Consider the following 26,068-nt stretch of genomic DNA (forward strand, 5'->3'; position numbering starts at 1 on the left):
ATACTGAATTAGATGATGACATCACCCTTAAGGGAACTATGACTTTGATTGGTCTTTCTGTGTATCCTTCATATGCGAGAAGCAACTGGTCTACATAAATGGAAATAGAGGTTAAACAGAACGAAAATGTGGAGTAACCTTGACCCACACATCAAAGTTGAATTCTCATTAAAGAAAACATTAACCCTGGAGTCATACCTGAGGCCAGACATCATTCAAACAGTTCTACAAAATATACTGTAGGCATATATATATATATATATATATATATATATATATATATATATATATATATAATTTGTCCAATGGTGGATACTTGACTTGCTTCATTCATCCAAGCATCTCCATCTATGTGCGATGTGCCAAAGCTGTAGTTCTTTTTTCCACCATAGGTATTACCAGGATCTTTTAAATACTAGTATTAAATATTAGTATTTAGAAGGTTCTGGCATTACCCTTCGTGTACCTTGGGAGGCGAACTATGTAGTACTACATGATGGTGATGATTAATGGAGTAATGGTAGAATGCCAGTAGGAGAAATGGAAGTACCACGTGAAAACCTATCGTCAAGCACTGTCTTTGATCACCACAAATTTCACTTGAAACCACCAGGATTCAAATTCTGGTTACCAGCATGGAAAGAAGATGGTTTATCTGTTTGGTTAATGATGCATCCATTTCTGCAAGATTTCTAGACGAAATAATATTAGTATGAAATATGTAATCTCATCAAAGATCTTAGCATTAAAAATACTGTGGTGAAAATTAAAACTATTATGCATAGCTGAATCTAAATGTGATGGACTAGGTAGTCTGTTTACACTTTTCGAGGATTTTTACTCTCAACAAGCAGCTCATGGTCGCCTTGAACTGCCCGATTCGAATAATTTTCTGAAATGGTAATGACAGCTCAGGAAATGTCTATGTACAAGTACTCACAGATTTCTTAGAAGAACGTGATAATGATTTTCTTTGTTAATGAAAATTATCTTGCGTCAAATAAGAAATCACAGAACTGATGAACCACACGCATCAAATGGAGGAACTACTGTCGTACTGAAGGAATCACTGCATCACCAAGTTACAAATTCGCCACTTTTTAACTCACTGAAAGGAATTTTTGTACTACTTCCTACTAGTAACACTAAAAAAAATAAAACTTCACTCTACCTATCTAATAGTCTCCATACTAGCCATTTTTACAACAGACTTCGATTTTCTGCACCAATCTATTAACAATGCTATGTGGAAAATTACTTGAGAATCATGCAAGTCAACACCCAAATAACATACAAGCAGAATTCAGTCCCACATATTTTCCATATAATAATATATACATTAAAGCAATAGATATAACCTTAATCAATACCGGTAACAAATTATTGCCATGCTACACAGAAGTTTTGTCTGTTTCAATTTTGGATCACATTCTGGTTCACATGGCTGCATCTGGAAGAATTAAAGACTAGGGAATAACAATTTTCAATTGGCAAAACTTCAGCGAAGATTTAGTCAAATCCTTACCTGGAAATCAACACATCATCAATGAAGAAGCTTTAAATTAGATAGTATGAATATATATGGAGACAATAAAACAGGCCACATGCATAGCAACAATGTAATAATGTGTAAAACTGGATACCATATACCAAATACAAATAATAATTTAAAAAAATGTAATACTAGCTAAACAAAGAGTCTGAAAAAGAGGCAAACCACAAGATCGGAAGTGCAAAGAGTGAGTATAATACTCTTAAAAACAGAGTACACAGGCTCGCTTTCTATCTGAAACTATGAAGATTTGAAAAGGATGTAAGAGATTCTACACCGTCTGGCAAATTATTCCTCGATTAACTAAACCAGCTAACCACGCGAATCACAAAACACTTGTTGGCCCCAATGGACCTATTTACGGAATGCAACTCTGAAATGATTACTCATCTGCTGCCCACGTTTCCCCAGCAACGAAGTATTTATTTATTGTATAGTTTGACATATTGTGAATTCAGTATTGTGTTGATTTATGGTTCTCACAACAGAGGAGATGGTGTTTATCGTGGAACATTATTTCCGGTCATATGAAGTAGGACGTCAGAATGGGCCAAGTTTGCTTCCCATTAAGGAACAGTATCAGGATCCATATGCTACATGGTTTTCAGATGAAGTAGGACGTCAGAATGGGCCAAGTTTGCTTCACGTTAAAGAACAGTGTCAGGATCCATATGCAATATGGTTTTCAGATGAAAACCATATTCACCTTGAAGACTACATCAACCGACAAACAACTGGTTTTTTAGGGTTGAACGGCCTGATGTTATACAGAAACCACTGCACAGTGCGCGGGTTACGATTTGGTGCACCGTGTCCAGTCATGGAATATTGGGCCCTTATTTCGAGGATGCTGCACAGAATCCAAAAACAGTAAACAAGACACTCTACAGAGACCTCATTATTACCCCATTTTTGCGGGCGTTACGCCGTTTTTGTCGCACCAGAAACTTACCCCTTCAACAAGAATGGATGCAGCAAGATGGAGTTACAGCCCACACCGTGGGGGAGTCACTTGTCCTTCTGCAACGAAACTTTGGAAATCGCCTAATTTCTCGTGGAACTCCATTCCTGTACCCTTCCTGCACCCTGGATCTCTCGGCCCCAGGTGCCTACATATGGAGCATGTTGAAAGAATCAGTTTTCAAGACATATGACCCACCTACAAATATTCCCGAATTACGCGAGAAGATAACGTCATTTTTTGTGTCCTTACAGCAACCTTTGTTCATCAACATGTTCAATAATCTTCAGCAACTTTATGAGCAATGTGTGGCACGTGATGGTACACATTTTGAACACATACTGTACCACCGCAATTAAATAACATTCATTTGTTTTGCCGCATATTGTATATTTCCACTGCTAAGACTGAAGCTTGTGCTTAACATTTGGACTTGCACTAAGAAATTTTTCTCGTAACGACATAACTGATTTAACCAAAATATGCAATAGGCCTAGAGTACTTCGACTGAGCATTTTTCCGTGAAAATGAGAATACGAAAAATCATAAATATGCTTAAGGCTAAGAAGGATTCTATTTTCTTTCTACAGAATAGAAAACTCATAAACCTCCTCACACACACGAAAAATGGAAATACACAGAAATCAAAACTATAAAAAGGTAAAGGTATCCTCGTAACATGCCATGAAGGCACTTGGGGGGGCATGGAGGTAGAGCCCCATGCTTTCCATGACCTCGGCACTAGAATGAAGTGGTATAGTCGGCACCACGCTCTGACCGCCTTTTACCCCCGGGAAAGACCCGGTACTCAATTTTATAGGAGGCTAAGTGAACCTCAGGGCCGTTCTGAAAGTTTGGCAACGAGAAAAAATCCTGTCACCACCTGGGATCGAACCCCGGACCTTCCAGTCCGTAGCCAGCTGCTCTACCAACTGAGCTACCCGGCTGCCAATCAAAACTATACATATGGCTAAAAGCAACTCAATTTTTCACAGACTAAAAGACTTCTCATACCCCTCAATACAGATAAAAAGAGTACAGTACCGGTACTTGAAAGATTAATTCTAATCAGAGTGATGAAGCATTCTGTAAACATGGTGTACCAGAGAAATACGTCAATAGTACCCAACTTCTTGGCACCTAATGAACAAATAATAATACCAATTGGATCCAACAACAAAGAATACACTGAAGCATTATTATGAAATATTGCCTAAATTTCCGACTCTGTGCTGCATATAAATTTATTGTACAAGTTACTGCAACATATACCTCTCACTTTCATCAGACTAGCAAGTTATTTACAAAACACAACCTTTAATGCGTCTGTGATTGGAAAATTGTGTTCAATATATTACATATATCCTTGCTATCATAGCCCGAATATTGTCATTTAATAATTGTTCTATGTGTATTATTTATGTACACTTTCCACTTAAGTGTTCCCCACAGATAAAACTCACATATATTTAAATCAAGTGATCTTGCAGGCCACAGTTCTCTGCCAATTATGTTATTACCAAATAAGTCTCTTATTGCATTCAATCAACTTTTCCTTCCTTTTTACTCTTTTCATAGATTTCATGCTTCATGTAACAGTCTCACTGGAATCAAGTTCATGATGTCATGATGTTGATATCACTTGATATGTTTAAAAAGAAGATCATCCCCTAAGTTTTGGATCGTCCTCAGTCTTCATAGTGATCTGGAGAACTGTTTCACACTATACAGACTTTGACCATATGGTGCACATATTATCACAAACAGAGGGGGGAGAAATTCTGAAAACTTCTGTGCAATTTTGGAGACCTATGAAAAGTAAATGATCTTAATTGGACATTAATAACAGAATAATTCGCATCTCTTTTTCCCTGCATAGAAGTATAAACTTTTTCTTATACTCTGTGTGGAGTTATGTCTTTTCCACTATTGCGTGCTCTTCCCTCCAGTTATGTCTTTTCCACTATTGCCTGCTCTTCCCTCCAGTTATGTCTTTTCCACTATTGCCTGCTCTTCCCTCCAGTTGTGTCTTTTCCACTATTGCCTGCTCTTCCCTCCAGTTATGTCTTTTCCACTATTGCCTGCTCTTCCCTCCAGTTATGTCTTTTCCACTATTGCCTGCTCTTCCCTCCAGTTATGTCTTTTCCACTATTGCCTGCTCTTCCCTCCAGTTATGTCTTTTCCACTATTGCCTGCTCTTCCCTCCAGTTATGTCTTTTCCACTATTGCCTGCTCTTCCCTCCAGTTATGTCTTTTCCACTATTGCCTGCTCTTCCCTCCAGTTATGTCTTTTCCACTATTGCCTGCTCTTCCCTCCAGTTATGTCTTTTCCACTATTGCCTGCTCTTCCCTCCAGTTATGTCTTTTCCACTATTGCCTGCTCTTCCCTCCAGTTATGTCTTTTCCACTATTGCCTGCTCTTCCCTCCGCTCACTGACACTAATTATTCCATTAAAGTATTTTTGTGACACTGTAGCTCATGAATGGCCAAGGCCGACTACCCAACTGCTGGTTTCACGTCCACATGCCTCAGAGGTGAACGATCATCCAACCAGAATGGAGGTATTGTGTGGTCAGTACAATGACCCTTCCCCCAGCCACTATAGCTGCTTTTCGAAACCAGATTTCTTCACTTGCCATAGCTCCCCCAGTTCATCACAATGCTGGGTTGGCGTTGATCCCACACACTCCTTCCTCATGAGGACTCGAACTAGCACACATTCTGTAATGCGAATCCTAAGTATGATGCCTTAGACCACGACGTATTTTAGTACTCAAATTAATAAGAGTTTCTTGTGTGAAAGCAGTGGCGGCTCTTGCATATTTCTTAAGAGGAGGAAAGAGTTTAACAGCGCAAAATGACACCTTCTTGAGAGAAACAAGCTACAAATTAGCCTACATGCATACATGTAAGACCAGGTAGCGTTGGGGTTGGCCTTCCCTTTTGTATAGCAATAATCTGTCCTTGTAAACTGAGTTTCCTAAATTGTCCAAAATATAATATGTTTTCACTTCCATTCATTGTTGAATAATTGCACAAATTAACAATTATAAGGAAATTCACAACCTCGCAGCATTTTTCACGCACACTACAGCATCACACGTGTTGGAAGAGACCAGCTACTAACACGTAACCGGAACCGTTTTACGGAAATGGGAATGAGAAATAATCTGTTAGGAAATAGAGAGCACTGCACCCACCCACGTGGTCTGTGTTGCCACATGTACATTTTACAAGTTCAGTATCACATGCTTTTGAAGAATATCAGTTCTTGTAAAGTCATACTACCATTATTGTTCAAAGCTGCCAGTGGCCGATTAATTTTTTTATGTCAAAAATAATGTAGTTTGCAGTACCTTCAATTTCAAATATATTTGTACAAAACTGACAACTTGGCTGTTGTCCTGTCTAGTAGACAATGAATGGAAGTGAATTTCAGAGGCCAAAAAGATCTGCGATACTAACTTAGAACTACTTCCTCTTTGTTTTATATAAATCCAACTTCAACTTTCAGATATCCTCGAAAGTTTCAAACCATGAATATAGCTTATATAAAGTGCAATGAATATATTTTGATTAATAATTGAAAAAAAAAAAGTTTATATGGTGTCTTTCATAGCTTAGCATTAAAACTGTTTTTATTGTGTCTCCTCCTAGATGATGTGTTATAGTCTGGTTGAATGCAGCATCGTTAGATGGCAGCAGTAGCGAGCTTGCTGCAAGACCAGTAGGTTTCTATTTCCCGCTGATTCAGAGGAGGATCTCCTCCCTCTCCGTTCATTTACTTGCTTTAAACTCTGCTTCTTTCTCTGGCCGCTAATGCGCTGTTGTCTGTGTGTGTTAACTGCAGTAAAGGAGGAATGGATTGACTTTCCTCCACACAAACAATCTCGCATCCTTCTCACAGTTTTCTAGCAGCACATGAGTGTGCGTAGTTTAAAACTCGATCAACCGAGGTTTTCTTATAGCTGTGAACTTAAAAATATCGAATCTTCCTCGAATTTCAAGGCATATATTTCATTTGGTATTTACTTTCAAAAGAAGAAAAATGTGAGGAGGACGTTCCTCCCTTCCCTCCCCTGAGGAACCACCACTGTGTGAAAGCTCTTTTCAGTTACGAAATTGGTGTGGAAATATTGGAGCAGTGGTAGAATGAGAATGACCCAACAGATCTCACAGGACTTGCAGTTAGTTCAATTGGCCTTGTTTGACTTCAGCCCCGTGTTTGGACATCCTACAAACTATCTCCGTCTCCTCGGTGGTATTCAGCGAAATGAGACTGGACATGTGATAGGAGCTTCAGCTCTGCTCTCAGTGTATATGGTACATATCAACTTCATGGAAGTAAATTTTGGCGAAATTGGAAATGAAGCCGGAACTGCAGATTGGGTAAGAAAATATATATACAAAAATCTGATAATATGTGTAGAAGATTTAACGTATTTTACAAAATAATAGTAATGAAAGTTATGACAAACTGCAAAAATTAAAAGGAGAACTGCAGTATTGTAAAAAGTGAAATTGTAACATAAATTGGTGTGATAATATTTTTACACATCTTAATTCCGTCTAGTATGTAATATAAGAAATGGTCAAGGGTTAGTGCAAATGACCGATAGTCAGTGACCGACGGTAGTGTTGATGGCAGAGCAAACACACAATCAGTCACTTATAATAATCAATTGGTGATAGTATTGGATCAAGAAATATTACAGTAGTCTACTGGACTGAGTATTTGCAATATCGTCGAAAAAAAAAAATTCAAAGTGTTAATTGAAAGGAAAATTTCTTACTAAACTTATTCGAGGATTTACAAGCACGTCAACATACATCTTCCAGCTCTCATTAAATGTCACTGAACTTTATCAACGAGTTGTTTCCCATCCTGTATTCAGAAATATCACGTCAATGTACTGTCACGAGAAAATATTTTTCATTGGCAGAAAGATTGTCAGTGACACTGAAGTTTGGAAAAAAAATTAAAATGTATACTGGTATTTCTTTTAATTAATTACAGTGAGGATATAAAATTAAATAAAATACATTTACTATCAATATACAGTAGAACTTGGTTATAGCGACCTCGTTTTATACGACACCCCGCCTATAACGTCAAATATTCTGTGGTCCCAACTAATTCTCCATAAGACATATGCTTTCCTACCTTGCTTAATGCGACAAACGTATATGCGTCTACCTCACATATAACGTCATTTTCAACCTCAGTTTGGAATAAGATTGTCTAAGAACCAAAGTATTTTAAGAAATATTTTGTTGAAATCTGGTGAATTGTTTATTGTCCCCTTCTGTCATAGACTTCTGAAATGGAGGCAGATTTCCTTTAAACCGCCCGAATTCATGCCGTATTAACGGCACTTGTGTACGATCAGTTTCGGCCAGATAGTTTTCACTAAGAGCACGCATTTTAGCGCAGTATGGCCACTAAAAGAAAAGTTTTAACGTTGGAAGAAAAAGTTAGTAATTCATCAAATTGAGAATGGAATTAAAAAAAGCTGACGTGTGTCGTGAGTTTGGCCTAGTTAATTGCACAGTCCAAACGATTTGGAAGAGCAAGGATAAAATTGTTGCTGCAATTGAACAGAATACATCGAAGGTAGGGGAAGGAGCAGTGAAATTGTAACTGAAATAATGAATATAGAACGTAATTTAGAAAATGTGTATTGGGAAAATAGGAGACAATAGAGTAAAATGACTGATTACTTGACTCCTAAGTAAAGAAGTTTGGTGAGTATTGTACAAACTGTTTTAATACAGAATATTGCATTTATAATTGTACGCATATTTTATTACGTTCATGGTATGCTTAAAAGTGAATACATAAATCTAAAATAAGCCTAATTAAGTTTGTTATTTTTCATTTTCCACCTCACTAGACTGATTATATGAAACTCGGTTACTATGACACTCGTTTATAACAACATAATTTTTAAGGTCCCTTGGATGTCGTTATAACAGAGTTGTACTGTATAATCACTAGACTATAAGATGAAGCAACTATTCATTTTTATTTAAATTAATTAACAACTTCGTATCTTAATGAGGAAAATATTAGAACTTTGAACAGACTATCATGAAACAGCTGAATGTGCGAAATTAACTGACGATTGTACTTGTGTACGAACTGCTTAAGAGGTATTTGATGTCCATATACATTGTGACACCTTAGTTGCAATTGCCAAATTCGCCTGTGTCCTGGAATAAGCTGCTCTTTCATACTAGGAATCTCCATACAAAGATACACATGTAAGATGGCTTCATGAGACAGTATTATTTCCTGGAAGGATTAGGCTAGTGGGCCCAGACATTATGAAGAGAAAAATGATTTTCCTCTGGATGCTTGCTTTTCCTGTGCGTTGTTAGTTGCTCTGCTGACTGAACCAACTGACCCTGCTCATTTAACCTGCCAATGGTCATGAGTAGACTACCGCTCCACTAACAATATTAATATGGTTTTCCCGCATACCAGTACCTGTCATCCCTGTTTCTTACCAATTTTCATTGCTTTTGACAATCGACCTCTCATTATTGACACAAATTTTGAACTCTGAACTCTGAACTCTCATTGTTTGTCAGTCGTTGAGGAGCGAGGATTCGCAGTGACCTGTAAAGTCAGTTAAAACTGCAGCAGTTGCTATCTTTACTATTAGTTCACACTAATCAGTATAGGTCAGTATAGATTAGTATTAACACTAGTGTTTAACATAATGTTTATTATTGTAAAATATATAAAAATTTGCTGAGTGAAACCAAATTGCAGTAATAAAATTGCAATAAGTTTTGGAAATATTCACAATATAAACATATCGGCTAATAACATAAGATTCAGCGCATCATTTTTTTTAACATATATACTTTCTAAAAAAATTGTTTGTCCATAACTTCTTCATGATTACAAATAAATTTAAGCCCTTTTATTTGCTTGCGAAGTGTCAGTCCACAGTGACAGTAACTTATAGTAACAACTGTAGGGTTAACAATATACTATATGTAAATTGTCATAAGTGGTCTTTATATTTTATCAGTAGTGGCTTAATAACAGCCAATCACACAGATGCAGCAATATTTCTCAATTTAAGGTTCGGTTAAATACTCTGTCTGACAGTTTCTGTCAAATTAACTGTTTATTTATTTTACCAATTTATTCATTTGTTTATTTCTATGTACTTGTAATTTGCTTGAGTTCCGAAAATCAATTGCAAGTGATATCACTAGTCAAAAAAATGGTTCTTGACCTTGCCTTTTGTATTCATTCGTTTGTTAAGATACAGTTTTTTGTTTTTGTATTCAATTAGATATTAGTTTGACATACTTATTTATTAATAACTTTGCATATTTGCATATTTATTTGCAAATTTTCTTATTTTGCTTACCGACATTTAGTTATTGAAGTTGTTAATTTTTGTTCATATATTTATGTCAAATAATCCAACTGATGAAGAAACAGTTAAACTAGTAAAAATAAAAAATGTAAAAGTCAGTATACTGAAATAGTAATAAGTGTTATTATCTCAGTTAATTTTATTTGTTTCATTTTTGAGCATTATTACAGTTAATTATGTCTTTGTTTCCTTTCTTTGTTTCTTCGTTTGTTTTAACTCTTTTAATACCAATTTACAATACAGGAAGGTATAGAGGAATGTATATCCATGACTGACGTTGAAGACAGTCTCACATTGTGGGCCTCCCAGGTCGTGTAGTCAGCATGGCACAGAACCGCCACTAAGACAGCACTGGACAATACATGATAAGGGACAAACATCTGGTCCCTTAGGGGGAAGAAAAATCTCTTCTATTGTCCACATTGGGAAGCGAACCACGGACCAGTTGAATGATAAGCGCAAACATAATCCACAGAGCCAATAGGGTGCACTATATACTTACATGTGTATTTAATAAATTGTTTATGCTCGACCATGCCGAAATGTAGTAATTATACACCTGGTAGCAGTCCTTTAATGCATGTCATTAAAGTACACCTACTTATTAAAGTACAGGTGTTTTCAGCCAATGACAACTCAGCTTACAGGTGTTCAGCCAATGACAAGTCAGCTTTGTACCGTTATAAAACCGCAAGTATCAATTATTCTCGGATATGCAATCGAAAGAGAATTAGCGAGAAGTCACGGAGGCTGGAAATCCAATACTGTCGCAGAAGGTTACGTTCTGTTACTATAATAATTAGCGTTAATTGTAAATAATATTAAAATAAATTCAATTTGTCATCTCGTTTTTCAATGTCGAATTCAATAATCAAGGTTACCGGTATACCAAGTTTAACGGGATTATATCAAGGTCAATGACATTATTGTTCCTCGGAAAAAATCAATACTTTCGCGTCTGCGCACATCTCACAATTCACGACCTAGAACAAGGTCACTTCCGATCTTGTCAGATACAAATAAGATGTATACATCTGAATAATTTCAAGTTAGAAATATGGTCGAGCATAAAAAATCGTATGAAACTCGCCTATAGTGGTAATTAAGAAGCTCGTATGAAAATTATGAAATACTCGCTTCTTAATTACTATCATTATAGGCTCGTTGCATAATGTAGTATTATTTAATTTTTGCTTATCTCTTTGTCTTGTTAATTTGTTTATTCCCGTAGCTATACAGATACCTAATTATCTATGTATTTAGCTACTTATCTAGTTGTTTATTTAATATGTTAATCTACACACATTATTTAGTGTCATTGAGGTGGCAGGATGGTGGTGGAATAGTAAATAAAAGGGAGTTGGAAGATATGTTTAAGGATACTATCCCAAATACTGCTTTAAATGACTACGACTGTGGGCAACCACCTGAAAATTAAGCTAAATTCTGACAGTACCGTCAGTAGACTACTCTCCATTTAACAAATTCAATTTGATTTTCAGGCAACTAAACCAATTTTGAGATGGGAGCAGAAATTCATTGATGTGATGGAAAACATAACAAATAATGTTGAAGGGATTGAAATCTTCTATGAGACAGGACGAAGGTAAGAAGAGTTGTTGATTGACCTTACACTATTTCCTTCTGATACATTACTCGTGTTGGAGGTAAATACACTGAATTAGTATTACATTAGATCACCACCAACCTTCCTGTTCTAAGGCATTTAGTACTCACACAAAAAACACACTTGAACATAATACAAATGAAATGTATTTAGAGGCCGGATAGATAACTTCAGCCTACCTCCCTCACATTAAAACAACGGATTTTTTTGTAGTCGATTATTTAATGACAGTCTGAACTGCTAGGTTGTTTAGTATCGATGAAATTGGTGATAGCAAGATGGTATTTGGCGAGATGAGGTCAAGCATTCCATGCCCGATTGCCTGCCACCTGAGCTAAGCTGATGGCTACACAATGGAATTTTTCTTCTATTTCTCCTAAATTAATAACATAAATTTAATTGCAAACCACAGACACATATTTAATTTTAAAAATCTTTACGTATTTATAAATATTTGTAAATATATGTCATCCAAATCTATCAAGGAAAAGAATTTCCCAAATTTAGTGTACCATAAATAAAATACTTACACCTACTGGTGTTCACCTTCGTCTTCATCAAGAGTTGCTGCCGAAAGTTAAAACTTCTTCCTCCAATGATGGATCCATTGACTATTTACCACTGCGATACAATGAGTTCTACTGAACTCACTCAGTAGACTGAAGTACCGAGGCGATATACTAATTGCGATAATATCGCCCTTTTTGGAATTCTGCGCCAGTGTGGGGGTTTCCATTTACGGCAATGTAATTAGATATCATCCCGTACTGTCCCGAAGTCAATATTGCGTCTTTCTGGGGAAACCTTAAGCCATTGTGGGGCTTGCAGCTTCTTGTGTAGCTGTGTGCTGGAATTGAGTTTGTTTCCTTCTTGAAATGGTATTACTATACTTCTTCGAATTTCACAGTTCATCATTACAGGATATAATATTATTTCGTTTTCCGAGTAATAAAGAAAGCAAAAATGAGAACAAAATACAACAGAAATAAATGGACTCCAACAAAACAGTCTAAACTCTGTGAAATTAGGTAAAGAAGAAAAGTTAGAACATAAAAAAATAAATACCGAATATGGAATCCCAAGTTTCATGCCATAATGTAAATTAAATCAGAGTAATGTGCAGTAGCTCACCACTCAGCACTGCCAGTCCGCACGTGTAAGCAGCCCAGCCCACCCAAGAACAGCATTGCCTCACGCGGCTGCTTCCTAGCCCATCGCACTGGTCTTCGAAGCCCACCTTAGCGCTCAGTACGCACTGACATCAACCCACCAGTTGTTGCATTCTACTGCTTTTCTGCTTGCGCGCAATGGTTGTGCTTTTGCTTGGCGTGTGGCATGAACATACAGTTCCCCACATACCGGACAACATACAAAATTAAATTATTTTCCACTGCTGTCAAACACAAACTTAAAAACTATCCCTGTGTTACTTTTTTAATTTTCATCCGTCTCTGTTGATTTAAACTCTCTAGCAGCGATTTCCTCCTTCACTACTCTTTCTCTAGAGAGACTGTATTTTAGAATGTATGCTTTGACGACGGCCAGTGTCTGTGATGAGGTTTTCCGGGCTGAGATTCTGTGGTCTACCATAGACCACACATCTCAGCCCAGAAAACCTTCATCACAGAGAGTGTACTTTCTTTGCGATAAAATGTAATATAATCAGAAATTATGTGTCAGCTTTGTGGTAGATATTACTTACAAATAAATAACATACAAAATCCACTGAATACAAAAGAACTGTGGAGATTTACAGTTTGATATTCTATGAACTTAAAGGAGATTCAGCTGTGTTGTGTTTCCATGCGTTTAAATATAAATGTACGACGCGAATGAGGGACGTAATCTAATGTATCTGTAATGTAATTAGTTTTGCAGATATCAGTGCTGCCAGTATGTTTCAAGACATCGATAAGCTAATTATTGGAATAGTAATCATGTTCGTATTTATCCAAGCAGTTGTGTCCAAATTCAACATGGTGGAATTTAGGGTAAGTGGGGCACAAATTTTACATATTAAATTACTTAGTAAATGTACTTTTGAGACCTCCGAATTATTTGTATTTTCTGTTACGAATTTCGAAGTTCTAAACCTCATGTGATCATAGCAGGTAGCAGATAGTATTTCAGTGTTCAAAGATTACCATTCCTTCTAAACACATTTCTTTATTAGTGAACAAACCACTTAATGTTAGATGTATGAGTATTTTAACACTTTTATTACTTTTACCGTAAAATGGGGTGAATAGGGACGCAGTGGTTGAATAGGGACGAAGTTTTATTATTTTTTATTTCTTTGTGTCAAAGAGTAAATATAATAATAAGAGTGTTTATTTGTTCACTCATTATGAATGAAAACATAAACACTCTTATTACTATATTTAATCTTTGACACAAAGAAATAAAAAATAATAAAACTTAGTCCCTATTTACCCCATTTATGATGTCATTTTCCTACATAGAAACATATTATTCGAGGTGATTATAATATACATTTGGAAATTTTATATAAATTTGTAGAAGATTAATTACAGTACAAGTTATAATACAAGTCAAATGCCTTACTTTCGGGATTATAAAAAATGCAAATCCAGGAAACGAAAGTTCATCTTATAAAACTGCATCTACACGGTTCAATTTTCTGTGCGCATATGCATGCAGTCTGGAAAGAATATTGAAAGAATCAAGTTTAAAATGCGCGTTCAGTTACGATGCATGAAGATTTTGTGTTTACATGGTGCGCCTTTTGAACGTAATCTTCACTATGTATATATATATATATATATATATATATATATATTAATATTAAATATCAATCTTGCATGCATTGCTTGAATGCGTAAATTTGAAAGAAAAGTTTAACCATGTAGATACACCTTTAGGATACTTATTTAGTTGTATTTAACAACAGAAAAAAGATTGAACTGTGGATAAACAATAATATTCACAAATGGAAGGAAATTGGAATTTCTCCAAAATATATAAAATGTATAATTTGGAAAGTACCATCATGATGCACATTTTTTCCTTTGGGGTTTCAAATTTTGCCTATCTCACTTGCATTTTGAGGATGTTTACTTTGTGAGTGTTTTAGGATTTTGTGTTTTCATTCTAGTAGCAGTGACTGATTATGAGTGCATGTGAAAAAAAAAAAAAAGTTAAAAATATGTGGAAATATCCGATTTTAAATTGCTTATGTCAGGTATCACTTTAGTTACGTACCGTACTGCATGTGAAATGTAAACTGAAACATACAGTATATAATTTAGTATACTTATATGCTTTCTGATCACACTGCAAATTTTATTTCAAAGATTATCACATAATTTTGTTTTTCTTCAGTTGATTCTCGGCAGTGTTGGACTACTTTGTATTGGAATGGCATTTATAGTAGCTTGCGGATTCTGCTCTCTGTTCGGTGTGTCATATGGACCAGTGCACACAGCTTTGCCCTTCTTATTAATGGGAATTGGAATAGATGACATGTTTGTTATAATGGCGTGTTGGAGGAATTTGAATCTGGGTAAAGATCAAGTCTCTTTGCCTGAGAAGATAGGACGAACTATGCAACAAGCAGGTGCCTCCATCACTGTTACGACATTGACTGATGTCGCAGCTTTCCTTGTAGGATCTCTGACGGTAAGTCTTTCGAATATTTCGAAGTATATTTTACAAAAATATGTAAGGCAAATCTTAGAATAACTCTTCTCGGGTTCTCAGCCAGGTGAGTTGGAGATTAGCTTTCGACGGCTAGCTCTGCCATCTTCTTCAGGTGAAGAAGATGGCAGAGCTAGCCGTCGAAAGCTTGGAAGCTAATCTCCAACTCACCTGGCTGAGAACCCGAGAAGAGTTATTCTATATCAAACGCCGGGAAAGCCTCAAGTCATACAAGGCAAATCTTATTAGAACAGAAACCTGAAAAATTTAATGTATCAGTGCTATTAGCCTAACTTAAATTTGTATTTTTGTTAAGATCTGCTTTATTATATAATATGTTATTTTTTATTATATGGTAGTTTGTAATAGAGTTGAATTTTAGAGTTAATCATTTCTGTTTGTCGCACAGATTTTGTCACTTGCAATCAGTGGCGTAGCATGAAATTTTGAGCAGGGGAAGCTACCTCAAGTTGTCTTTCATGCAATATGAGAAAACGTATTACAAAAATATAGTCTTAAAATAAATAGTAGTCAATGTCAAGTCAGCAGTCAAAGATTGGTTGGAACCTCGTAACACCAATAAGGCATGACCCCAAATGGTACATAGTAAAATATGATTTCACGGTTTACACATTTATCTCTAACAAATAGATACGTATACATATAACATTCGCTCACTCCCTGTCATACTTAGATAAATCACAATATTAACTGTCAATAGATACAGTATTAGTATCATTACGTAAGTATGCGTCTGTATTTTGATTGTGTCCTTCATTGACAGCAAGGGAGTCGATCATTTGTTTTTTAGATCACACTTTACAACAATACCATCCCTGGAAGCAATAGGTTGGCTTAAACTAGATAAGAAAAGAAATTTACATTCACTTCTCTTTCTCTTCGAAATCTTGAACTCTTCTATTCCTTCGTACCTGTCATCTCGCTTCACTTACCTTTCTTCCCACCATAATCTGAACACACGCTCTCGTCATGAAACAATACTAACAATACCATCCCATCGCACCTCCTCATACTCATCCTCTTTCACAATAGCCCTGCCAAGACTCTGGAATTCTTTACCTGCTAGCATCAGGGACTGTCGAAATAAAATTGAATTCAAACGCAAACTTACTAGGCACTTGGTCAGTAATTGAGACTCGTTCAGACATGGTTTCTTGTAAATAGTTCTCTTAATCTATCACAAAATATTTCAATATCCGGTAATTTCATCACTATAGAATTTTGTTATTGAAGGTTTAATTTGTAATTTAGTAAATACAAAAATATTCTTTGTTCTTAACTTCTGTGATAAAATGTCTAGCTTTCATTAATCAGATAATCTTGTCGTACTTTCATTTTTATTGTAATTGTAATTGTAAATTTAATATTAATTGTAATTTTATTGTTCATATTATAGTTGTAATCCCCTGGTAGAGAGACAGAGAAGGCCTGACGGCCTTATCTCTACCAGGTTAAATAAATAAATACTAAATACTTTTGTTCGTAAGTCAGTCTTGATAATAGAATTGTCCTAAAAATTCAAATAAATTGATGTCAGGAACTGTTATTTCACTCATTATTTATTATATCAGCCACAATGCACACTAACACTTCAACTGAACACAACTGACGAAAAGGGATAACTCGGAAACTACTTATTTTCAATGTCAAAGCTAGCTTCTTGCGAGCCTTGCGACCAGTGTCGTTTAGTTAGAAAGGGATGGAAAATCTGCGGGGTGGGTTACACAGAAGAATGAGTGTAAGAAACCTGTCTGCTTGGAAGCTGGTGTGTGCAGGCTTCTTGTTTACTGCTGCATCACAAATCATCCTGACCTGCCGCATCACAATATTTAACGCGTAAATATAAATTCTATTAAAATTAATAAATCATTTTGTCCATAAACTGCAGGTTTATTATGAAATTATTATTAACTGGGGAAGCTGAGCTTTTTATCTTACATTGACACTATGCCACTGCTTGCAATGCTATTAAAGAACGATGGAGAATATGGCTGTATTATGACGTGCATCATGGCTAAATGTAAAACATACTGTATATACACAATGAGAAATCAATGAGACGATTTCTAAAGGATTATAATTTTATGTTACTGGTATCGGCAGTTTTCATTGAACATTGTTAATATTCATTTAAAATATCAACATATTTCCTGCATATTTGCAAAATATGTACACATTTTACGCTATGCTTATCTTATACCTCACTGCAACAATGAACACTGGTTCAATCCCTAGAACAGAATACTGCATCCTTTTACTGTGCCGTATTCCAGCCAGTGGCATTACTCTAAATTCACGTTAGAAAAAGAATGTTGCTGTTTACAGAACTGTAATAGGGAATAATAACTTTGCACTTGTCGCACTGGTCTTGAGTAATATCACCAATGTCCAACTCAAACATGAATAGGCCTACCAATACTGGGTATTGCTTTTGTTGAAATAACAGGCCTATGCCTAGTATTATAAGGGCCAGGAGAAGAGGATAGGTCGCATTCAGAGATAAACCAATTTTATTGTGACTCACTGTCACTGTGGTTGTCATCAGATTGTGATTTTGAAATCTTCTAAAAAATAACTGATATGTTTCGTAAAAATTTTCCAGAATGGTTAAAAATTAAGAAAAATAAACTAAATGCTGAAAATACAATAATTCTGATAATATAGACGTAGACTGCAAATACAAATAAATTGTTCACATTCATAATAAACTGATCTAACAATAACCAGGAATTGATCAGTCACTAGTCAGTATCTGATTCGAGTTTTAAGAGTTCAAATATGTATGATTTCAGAATTTAACGTGTTATGCATGGTGTGAAATTTTTGTGTTCTTGGTGTCATAATGTGGATACTATTTCTGATTGAGAGTAATAAATAATAGATAATATCAATTTACACTTCATAACAAAACATATTATACTTTTATTATTGATACCGGTACATTATTTTCTTCGTTTCTGTTGTATCTGATAGGCACTAGTCTACATATATGAAAATTTATATTGCATTAAAACTGTTTACTACTTTGGTATGAAATTTAGGTATATTATATGTAAGGCAGATAGCAAAAACCCAGCGCCATGCTTTACAGGACCACTTTATAGGAATGAGTCCTGCTTTTTGTGTCTGAAAATCTGGTTTCCCTAAAAAAAAACGAATGAATGATAACTGTATATCTCAAAATAAATTAACATTGAAAGTATAGGAATTTTACTATGACCTCTGAAAAAAGAACTAGTAAGTGTGAAAAACTCATAATTGCGAAACATATAAAAGAAGTTTTATGTACTTATCAATTGTTGAGGTTTACATATACAGTATTTTTAGTTCATCTCATTTATTGTATTCCATAGATTAGATCTTACATCAGCGTTGTAGCTTTGGGATGTGGAACAAGAAAAAATCTCATACAAACATATACAGAGTGGAAGGTAACCACTACACCAAAATGAAATAAATCATGAAGAGAGGTTTGAAAAACCTAAATAAGGTTTTTTCTAACATTCACCATTTTAGAGGAAGTCTTATATTTCTATGAAAGGTTTGGAAGATTACGGCTGCTGCAATAACTCTAGGTTCGTAGCCACCCATCTCTTACCTTCCCCTCCTCCTCTGCTCAATTGGAGACACGCAATAATGCACTACATTGCAAGATTTATTTTAACGATCTTCGCAATTATTCAATTTAAATTTATGGCTAAACAGTTTAATTTGCAAAAAAAGGACTCAAGACACTAACTATTCAGATTACCGGTATTTGTATCTATCTGCTTGTATAGCAATCAGCTATTTCTCTCAGGCTGTTACCTCAATAGAGCTCTGCAAACATTGGGAAAATACTATTTTTTTCCTGCGTAATGGTGCTTCATCGAGGAAAAATTGTAATAAAAGTTTTATTATATTTAACATGTAGAATCCCCTCTTAAGTTTTGGTGCATCGAGCTCCTTTCACTCTGTATAATACATTTTAAGTGAATTAATTGAATAATAATGTAATATGTCCAGTCAAGTCAAGCAAAAGATGACTGAAACAGTTCCGAAGTATTCATAATTCACGAGACTTTAACAAGTATGAAGGCTTAATCCTTAATGATGTTGATGAGTATGAGTATGAGGAAGAGATGGAATGTAATGTAGAAAATAACTGGTACTGGTACGTGAGTTAAACATATCATGCTTTAAAAATTGGAAAGAATCATTATGGTTGGATTCCACGTCTTTCAGTGAGAGAATAGACCTTATTCCGTGAATAAATTAGCAACAGAAACAAAAACAGCCAGGGCAAGTTCCAGAGATCTAATCCCCCTATTTTCGCCTATGTCCTTTAACAAAATATTTTAATCTTCCATTAAAATGATCCTGTTTGACCACAGTTATGACGTAGTTGCTCATTTTATTTCAGATTTTACCATCACTGCAGTCGTTTTGCATATACGCAGCAGTAGGTGTTCTGGTTACTTACATATTTCAAGTGACTTTCTTTGTTGCTGCCTTTACACTGGATGAAATTCGTATTAGTAGTAATCGCAACTGCTTAATGATCTGCCACAAACACACCAACTACAAACCGAATCCCTGCAGTGAGGTAGAATATTCCAAGCGTATATTTCACCAAGTCTACTCGAAGGTGATATTTACTACACCAGGAAAGGTGAGTCTGCTTTCGTATTTCTTCAGGACTGGCCCAAAACCACTGAACACCATTCACATTTTGTTTCTCAATTGTTTAGCATGCAAGCCATATAGTCATTCCAGGTCAGTCTTGTTATAGCATGTATGGGAAAAAAAGGCAGAACACTCATGCATTTTTAGCCATGGCATGAGACAGAGTAGCAATGGAATGATTTATTTCTCATGCAGGCCTCTGCAATAATTTGGTAAAGAAAAATGTATTTTGCTCCATTACAAATCAATGGCTGCGTTCAACCGGGACAGCGCTGAAATAGTGGGCACCATTTTTCGTAACAAAATTTTTTTCGCTGCAAGCCTGCTGCTAGCCAGCGAAAGTGGAGGGGGTAGACATCAACCAATGGTGTCGGTGTAGACAGAACAATGGCGTGTTTCTTTGTAAACACAGCGGACATTTTGCAGTCTGGTCGTTCAGCCACTAACAGCTGCTGTAACTCAGCAAAAATGAATCGCTACCCCAGCGCTGTCCCGGCTGAACGCAACCAATGCGTCTAAAATATGTTGAAAATTGTTACCAACTCACTTTCCAGTGTGTTGAAGACAGAGAAATTTGTGTTAAAAATTTATACTTAAAACTTAATTGTAACATATTGTAAAAAGGTAGCTGGGAGTAAACAAGACACAAAAAGTCTGTATGCATATTAACTGAATGGCATTAAGTGTGGCGTAAGTACTATAGACTGAATAATGATGTTTATTTTCCAGTGCCTGGTGCTCCTGCTGACACTGGCATTTGCTGGGATTGGTATACGGGGAAACATGTTCTTAAGACAGAAGTTTGATCCAAATTGGTTTCTTGGAGAAAACACACATCTTTATAAGTACAATATGAAAAAGGCAGAGTTCTTCCCAGATATTGGGCAAACTGCAGGAATATATATTGGAAGGCTAAACTATAGTGCAGAGCTTCCAAATATTCACAGACTTGTGACACAATTTAAAGAGGAGAAGGATATTATGAAGAACTTGGAGGAGTGGTATAGTGAATTTCGATATTACTGCAAAAGATACTTTAATAAAGGTTAGTGTATTTCATTAAAGCTTTGTATAACTTCAGTCAAGTACTGATATATGCTTTATACATTGTTGTTTAAAAGAATAATTTATTACTTAGGAATTGCCTACATTTCATAAACCACTTTCATGTGTTAAAATAAACTATGTTGTAATTACTCAGTTTACTAGTTTCAGCTTATGTCAGCCATCATCAGAACTAGTAATATATTAACTGTAATCCTAAGTAATATAAAGTGTTATAAGTGTGTAATCAAGATGAAGAATTTATTTTATAAAATATAAAAAAGTCAAAGACGGTTTTTTTAATGAGCCCCATCTCTCGGCATTGGAGGAAAGTTTCGAGGCACTTCCAGTTCGCGAACCAGTAAATGCCCTTCCATATTTTAGGGGAACTTTCCAAGTGGTAACCAATGTCATCCTACGTTTATTCTATCAATTTTTTGTTTCTTTTCTGTGCCCCACAGCCCCATTTCTCGGCGTTGGAGGGAAGTTTCGAAGCACTTCTGGTTCGCGAACCACTAAATGCTCATCCATGCCTTAAAATATCCATTAGGCAGCTTGACCAACAAGCAGGAATTCCTTCTCCTTCCGCCTTCCGTGCATAGAGCTACGAAGTTATTGAAAATCAAATCAAACAAAATGAGTGTGCATCATGAGCTACAATTGAGTGATCCTGGAAAAGGAGTATGGTACATTTTGCGAACGGATTCTAATAACGTGCATGATGGAGAAATAGACCCATAATCTGTTGTCTTCTCTGAGACTTGGTCAATGTCCACTGCTATATATATATATTTACAAAATTACCAGTACTGGTCCACTGAAAACCAGACAATATTCACGATGTTTCCCTACATGACTAGAAAGCTGGTTACTGTCAGACCTTTTTTTTTAACAACTGCCGATAGGTATGTAAATTTAATTTTACACCCATTTTTTTCCAGAGTTGCCCAAGATGAAACAAAATTACGAATTCTCTCAACAAGATTCCTTCACTGCTCGTACAGTGAACGTTTCCCTACAAGGAATTAAATGTTCCAGTACAGTCATTAATGTTGTGGCTCTCTCTATCCGAATGGCCGACAGGTGTTAACATTTCTATGCATATGAAAGCTGCCATGCAGGTGGACCATGTTAGACTGAGATACCCAGTAGTATTGCTTATTAAGCTCTAACAAAACTCATAAGACTGTTATAAACAATGGCTAGAACTGTCATCCATCATCACAGGTCTTGACACAGTCTACAGCTTATTAGCAGACATGATGCTTTAGTTAATATTTGAGGAGAAAAATTCGCTGTCCTTGGTTCTACGTACCAAGCGCTCTGACCACTGAGCTATGCCGAATTCAATCCACAGCACCGGACCGAACCCTCCTCCTTCAATGTTTCCCTTTGTGGCTTGACTCCAAGTTAGGCATATATGTTGACGTGTAATCTATTGCGAATCCTTGGCCTCGTCTCGCTATCACAAATCCCATCGACACTGAGTAGTTGATACAGCATCGTTAAATAACCAACTAAAAAAATCATAGTATTCACGCAATATTGAAGCTGTGCTTCACTTGTCACATACAATCAGGATGTTTATTGATACTTCCTGCGAATAAAATCGTTCCAACATATACATATTTGGCTTTAAATCTAGTCACAGAGACATGAACAATCAAGCAAATAAACCTTGAGAATGCTATTTTGTCTCCAGAATGATATCGATTACTTCCATAAAGATATCGGAATTTTTCTGAATGAAAACTTTCTCTTATGCCAATATATATGAGAAAGTAAAAAGCTAGTGTCCAGATACATATCGCGAAGTTTCCTCAGCATGATTGTGCAATAGGCTACATGCTAGAGTGTCAGTTATGTATACCTACTATATGGAGCACCTCGTTTTCTTCGTGATCTAAGCAAACAATTTTAAGAGTTTCTCTCAATTTTCAGAGAACAGGTATATGCTTGCAATCTAGCTTAGGTAGTAGAAATGCCACTGTAAAATTTTCACATTTCTTGTTGCAGATATAAGTACAGACATCCTATCAGATGAGCAATTCAGTACTTACTTGTCAAGATTTCTATTCAATCCAAGTGGGTCCAAGTACCAAAAGATGTTCCGCTTTGATGAAGACTTGCGCTGTGGAGAACCTGCACCTCCTATCAGAGTGAGTGATAAGACTGGCTAAGCCAGTGTTTTGCAGTGTCAATAACAATACCATCGTGCCATTTGTACCAAAAAAAATTGTAATAGAGATTGATTCCAACTTCTCATTCTGACTTTAGTCTAAGCTTTTGCTTAGTTGGGTGAATTTCCACAGAAACAAGGTACTGCAGATATTTAAATGCCAGCTTTGCTTTATCAGGAAATGGTGTATGCTTAGAATTTGCTATAGGCTTAAACCACGAATGTATTTCAACATTTATGTATATCAATTTTAAATGCTTTTTCTCGTAAATAGAAGGATAATATTAGAAATTATTACGATATAATACGAGTAGGCAGTTCCCGCAAATTTATAATAGTAGTAGTAGTAATAATAATAGTAATAATAATAGTAATAATAATAATAATAATAATAATAATAATAATAATAATAATAATAATAATAATAATAATAATAATGTGTGGTTTTAGGCGTAATAGATCAACTATTGATCAGATTTTTTGTATTCGACAGATATTGGCGAAAAAATGGGAGTATAAGGGTACAGTACATCAGTTATTCATAGATTTCAAAAAGGCATATGACTCGGTTAAGAGAGAAGTTTTATATAATATTCTTATTGAATTTGGTATTCCCAAGAAACTAGTTCGATTAATTAAAATGTGTCTCAGTGAAACTAACAGCAGAGTCCGTATAGGGCAGTTTCTATCTGGCGCTTTTCCAATTCACTGCGGGCTAAAGCAGGGAGATGCACTATCACCTTTACTTTTTAACTTCGCTCTAGAATATGCCATTAGGAAAGTTCAGGATAACATAGATGGTTTGGAATTGAACAGGTTACATCAGCTTCTTGTCTATGCGGATGACGTGAATATGTTAGGAGAAAATCCACAAACGATTAGGGAAAACACGGAAATTCTAGTTGAAGCAAGTAAAGCGATAGGGTTGGAAGTAAATCCCGAAAAGACTAAGTATATGATTATGTCTCGTGACCAGAATACTGTACGACATGGAACTATAAAAATTGGAGATTTATCCTTCGAAGAGGTGGAAAAATTCAAATATCTTGGAGCAACAGTAACAAATATAAATGACACGCGGGAGGAAATTAAACGCAGAATAAATATGGGAAATGCCTGTTATTATTCGGTTGAGAAGCTTTTGCCATCTAGTCTTCTGTCAAAAAATTTGAAAGTTACAATTTATAAAACAGTTATATTACCGGTTGTTATGTATGGTTGTGAAACTTGGACTCTCACTTTGAGAGAGGAACAGAGATTAAGGGTGTTTGAGAATAAGGTTCTTAGAAAAATATTTGGGGCTAAGAGGGATGAAGTTACAGGAGAATGGAGAAAGTTACACAACGCAGAGCTGCACGCATTGTATACTTCACCTGACATAATTAGGAACATAAAATCCAGACGTTTGAGATGGGCAGGGCATGTAGCACGTATGGGCGAATCCAGAAATGCATATAGAGTGTTAGTTGGGAGGCCGGAGGGAGAAAAACCTTTGAGGGGGGGCCGAGAGGTAGATGGGAAGATAACATTAAAATGGATTTGAGGGAGGTGGGATATGATGGTAAAGACTGGATTAATCTTGCTCAGGATAGGGACCAATGGCGGGCTTATGTGAGGGCGGCAATGAACCTCTGGGTTCCTTAAAAGCCAGTAAATAATAATAATAATAATAATAATAATAATAATAATAATAATAATAATAACACTTAAGTCCTTGAGCACTACAATTTATGAATGAAGTTCTAAAATTACAATATCGACACTAGTGCATTAAATAACATCCTGTGTATTACTTGTATTATTAGTTGACGAAAACTAAATTAATACCTTTCTTTTGTTTTGTTCTGCTCTTATTACTTCTGTTACCTAAGGACATTTCTTCAGTTGATTATTATATTCTTAGGGTTGCCACCTTTCAAATGTGAAAAGTAGGGACAGTTACAAATAGTGGGGGGTTGGAGTGGAATATGTATCGTTATTATTCCTTTTCACATTTCCGTTTTCTCGGCCTTCTCAATTCCCACTGCGCCATAATCGTATCAGAACTTGATCATTTCTGAGTAGTCTCTAGCTGAAAGGACGATAAAAAATTACCATCCTTGATAATCATTCTACATGTAGCAAGTTCAGTCAAAGTATATTGTAGAATACTCTAGGCTACCTTAATAGTTAAGTAAGATACTGTAACTTGAATATTTACTTTTTAATCGCTTGTATTGTGTCAACTGTTCACCTATATAATATACTTAAATTGGGAATGATTTTTGTGAACTTATTTATATTGATTGTGCATAAGACTACTTGTAATGTAAATAAGTTAAAGCATATCTAATACTGGTATCTATCTGACTTTGCAGGTTTCAAGTTTTGAATTTAAATTCAAATTATTTGATGGGCCAGAGGAATCTCTTCCAGCAATGAACAAAATAAAAAGGATGCTCCGTGAGTCTAATTTCACCACTGGAGACCGCTTTGCAACATTGTGGGGAAAAGTTCTTGCTAATTGGGTTACTGATGAGGTGAGTGGAGAGTGGAATTTCATATACTGGTAACTTCATCTCAATTTGAACAATTACAAATGCAGTTGGGCTTCTACATCTGTGCTGCAGATGTGTGGATGGAAAGCTGGCTGTTAACTTACCAGCTCATCAAGTAGTATCGACAGATGTGGACTACAATATGCAGTAAAATGATCAATATCAGTAATTGATTAACTAGTGGACTTACTCGTGTTAATTATGTAAGTCTGTGCGGCTTACAGCTGTTTCGGTGCTTCATCACACCATCTTCAGAGCCTACTAGATCTCGACGTCATCTCGAACTTCTCTGCCTGTTGTGTGGGTGCGTTTGATTGTTGAAAAGTGTTGAAAAGTGGAGTCAAATAGTGTGTGTGTATTGAAATTGCTGTAAGCCGCACAGACTTACATAATTAACACGAGTAAGTCCGCTAGTTAATCAATT

At 35.8% G+C, this 26,068-nt stretch overlaps 1 protein-coding gene across 6 annotated transcripts in view; it reads left to right on the forward strand.

The window, feature by feature from the left end:
• LOC138707577 (patched domain-containing protein 3-like) overlaps positions 1-26,068 on the forward strand; it is a 175,806-nt gene that overhangs the window by 136,030 nt on the left and 13,708 nt on the right. For all 6 annotated transcript variants that reach the window (XM_069837175.1, XM_069837174.1, XM_069837176.1 and 3 more), the window contains 8 exons: positions 6,732-6,903; positions 11,417-11,520; positions 13,412-13,532; positions 14,884-15,180; positions 19,622-19,870; positions 20,614-20,929; positions 22,945-23,087; positions 25,465-25,626. In XM_069837175.1, coding sequence (XP_069693276.1) covers positions 6,732-6,903; positions 11,417-11,520; positions 13,412-13,532; positions 14,884-15,180; positions 19,622-19,870; positions 20,614-20,929; positions 22,945-23,087; positions 25,465-25,626 — 1,564 coding nt within the window. The remainder of the gene's footprint in view (positions 1-6,731; positions 6,904-11,416; positions 11,521-13,411; positions 13,533-14,883; positions 15,181-19,621; positions 19,871-20,613; positions 20,930-22,944; positions 23,088-25,464; positions 25,627-26,068) is intronic.

The sequence above is a fragment of the Periplaneta americana genome, chromosome 10 (assembly GCF_040183065.1).
Source record: "Periplaneta americana isolate PAMFEO1 chromosome 10, P.americana_PAMFEO1_priV1, whole genome shotgun sequence".
Lineage (NCBI taxonomy): Eukaryota > Metazoa > Arthropoda > Insecta > Blattodea > Blattidae > Periplaneta > Periplaneta americana.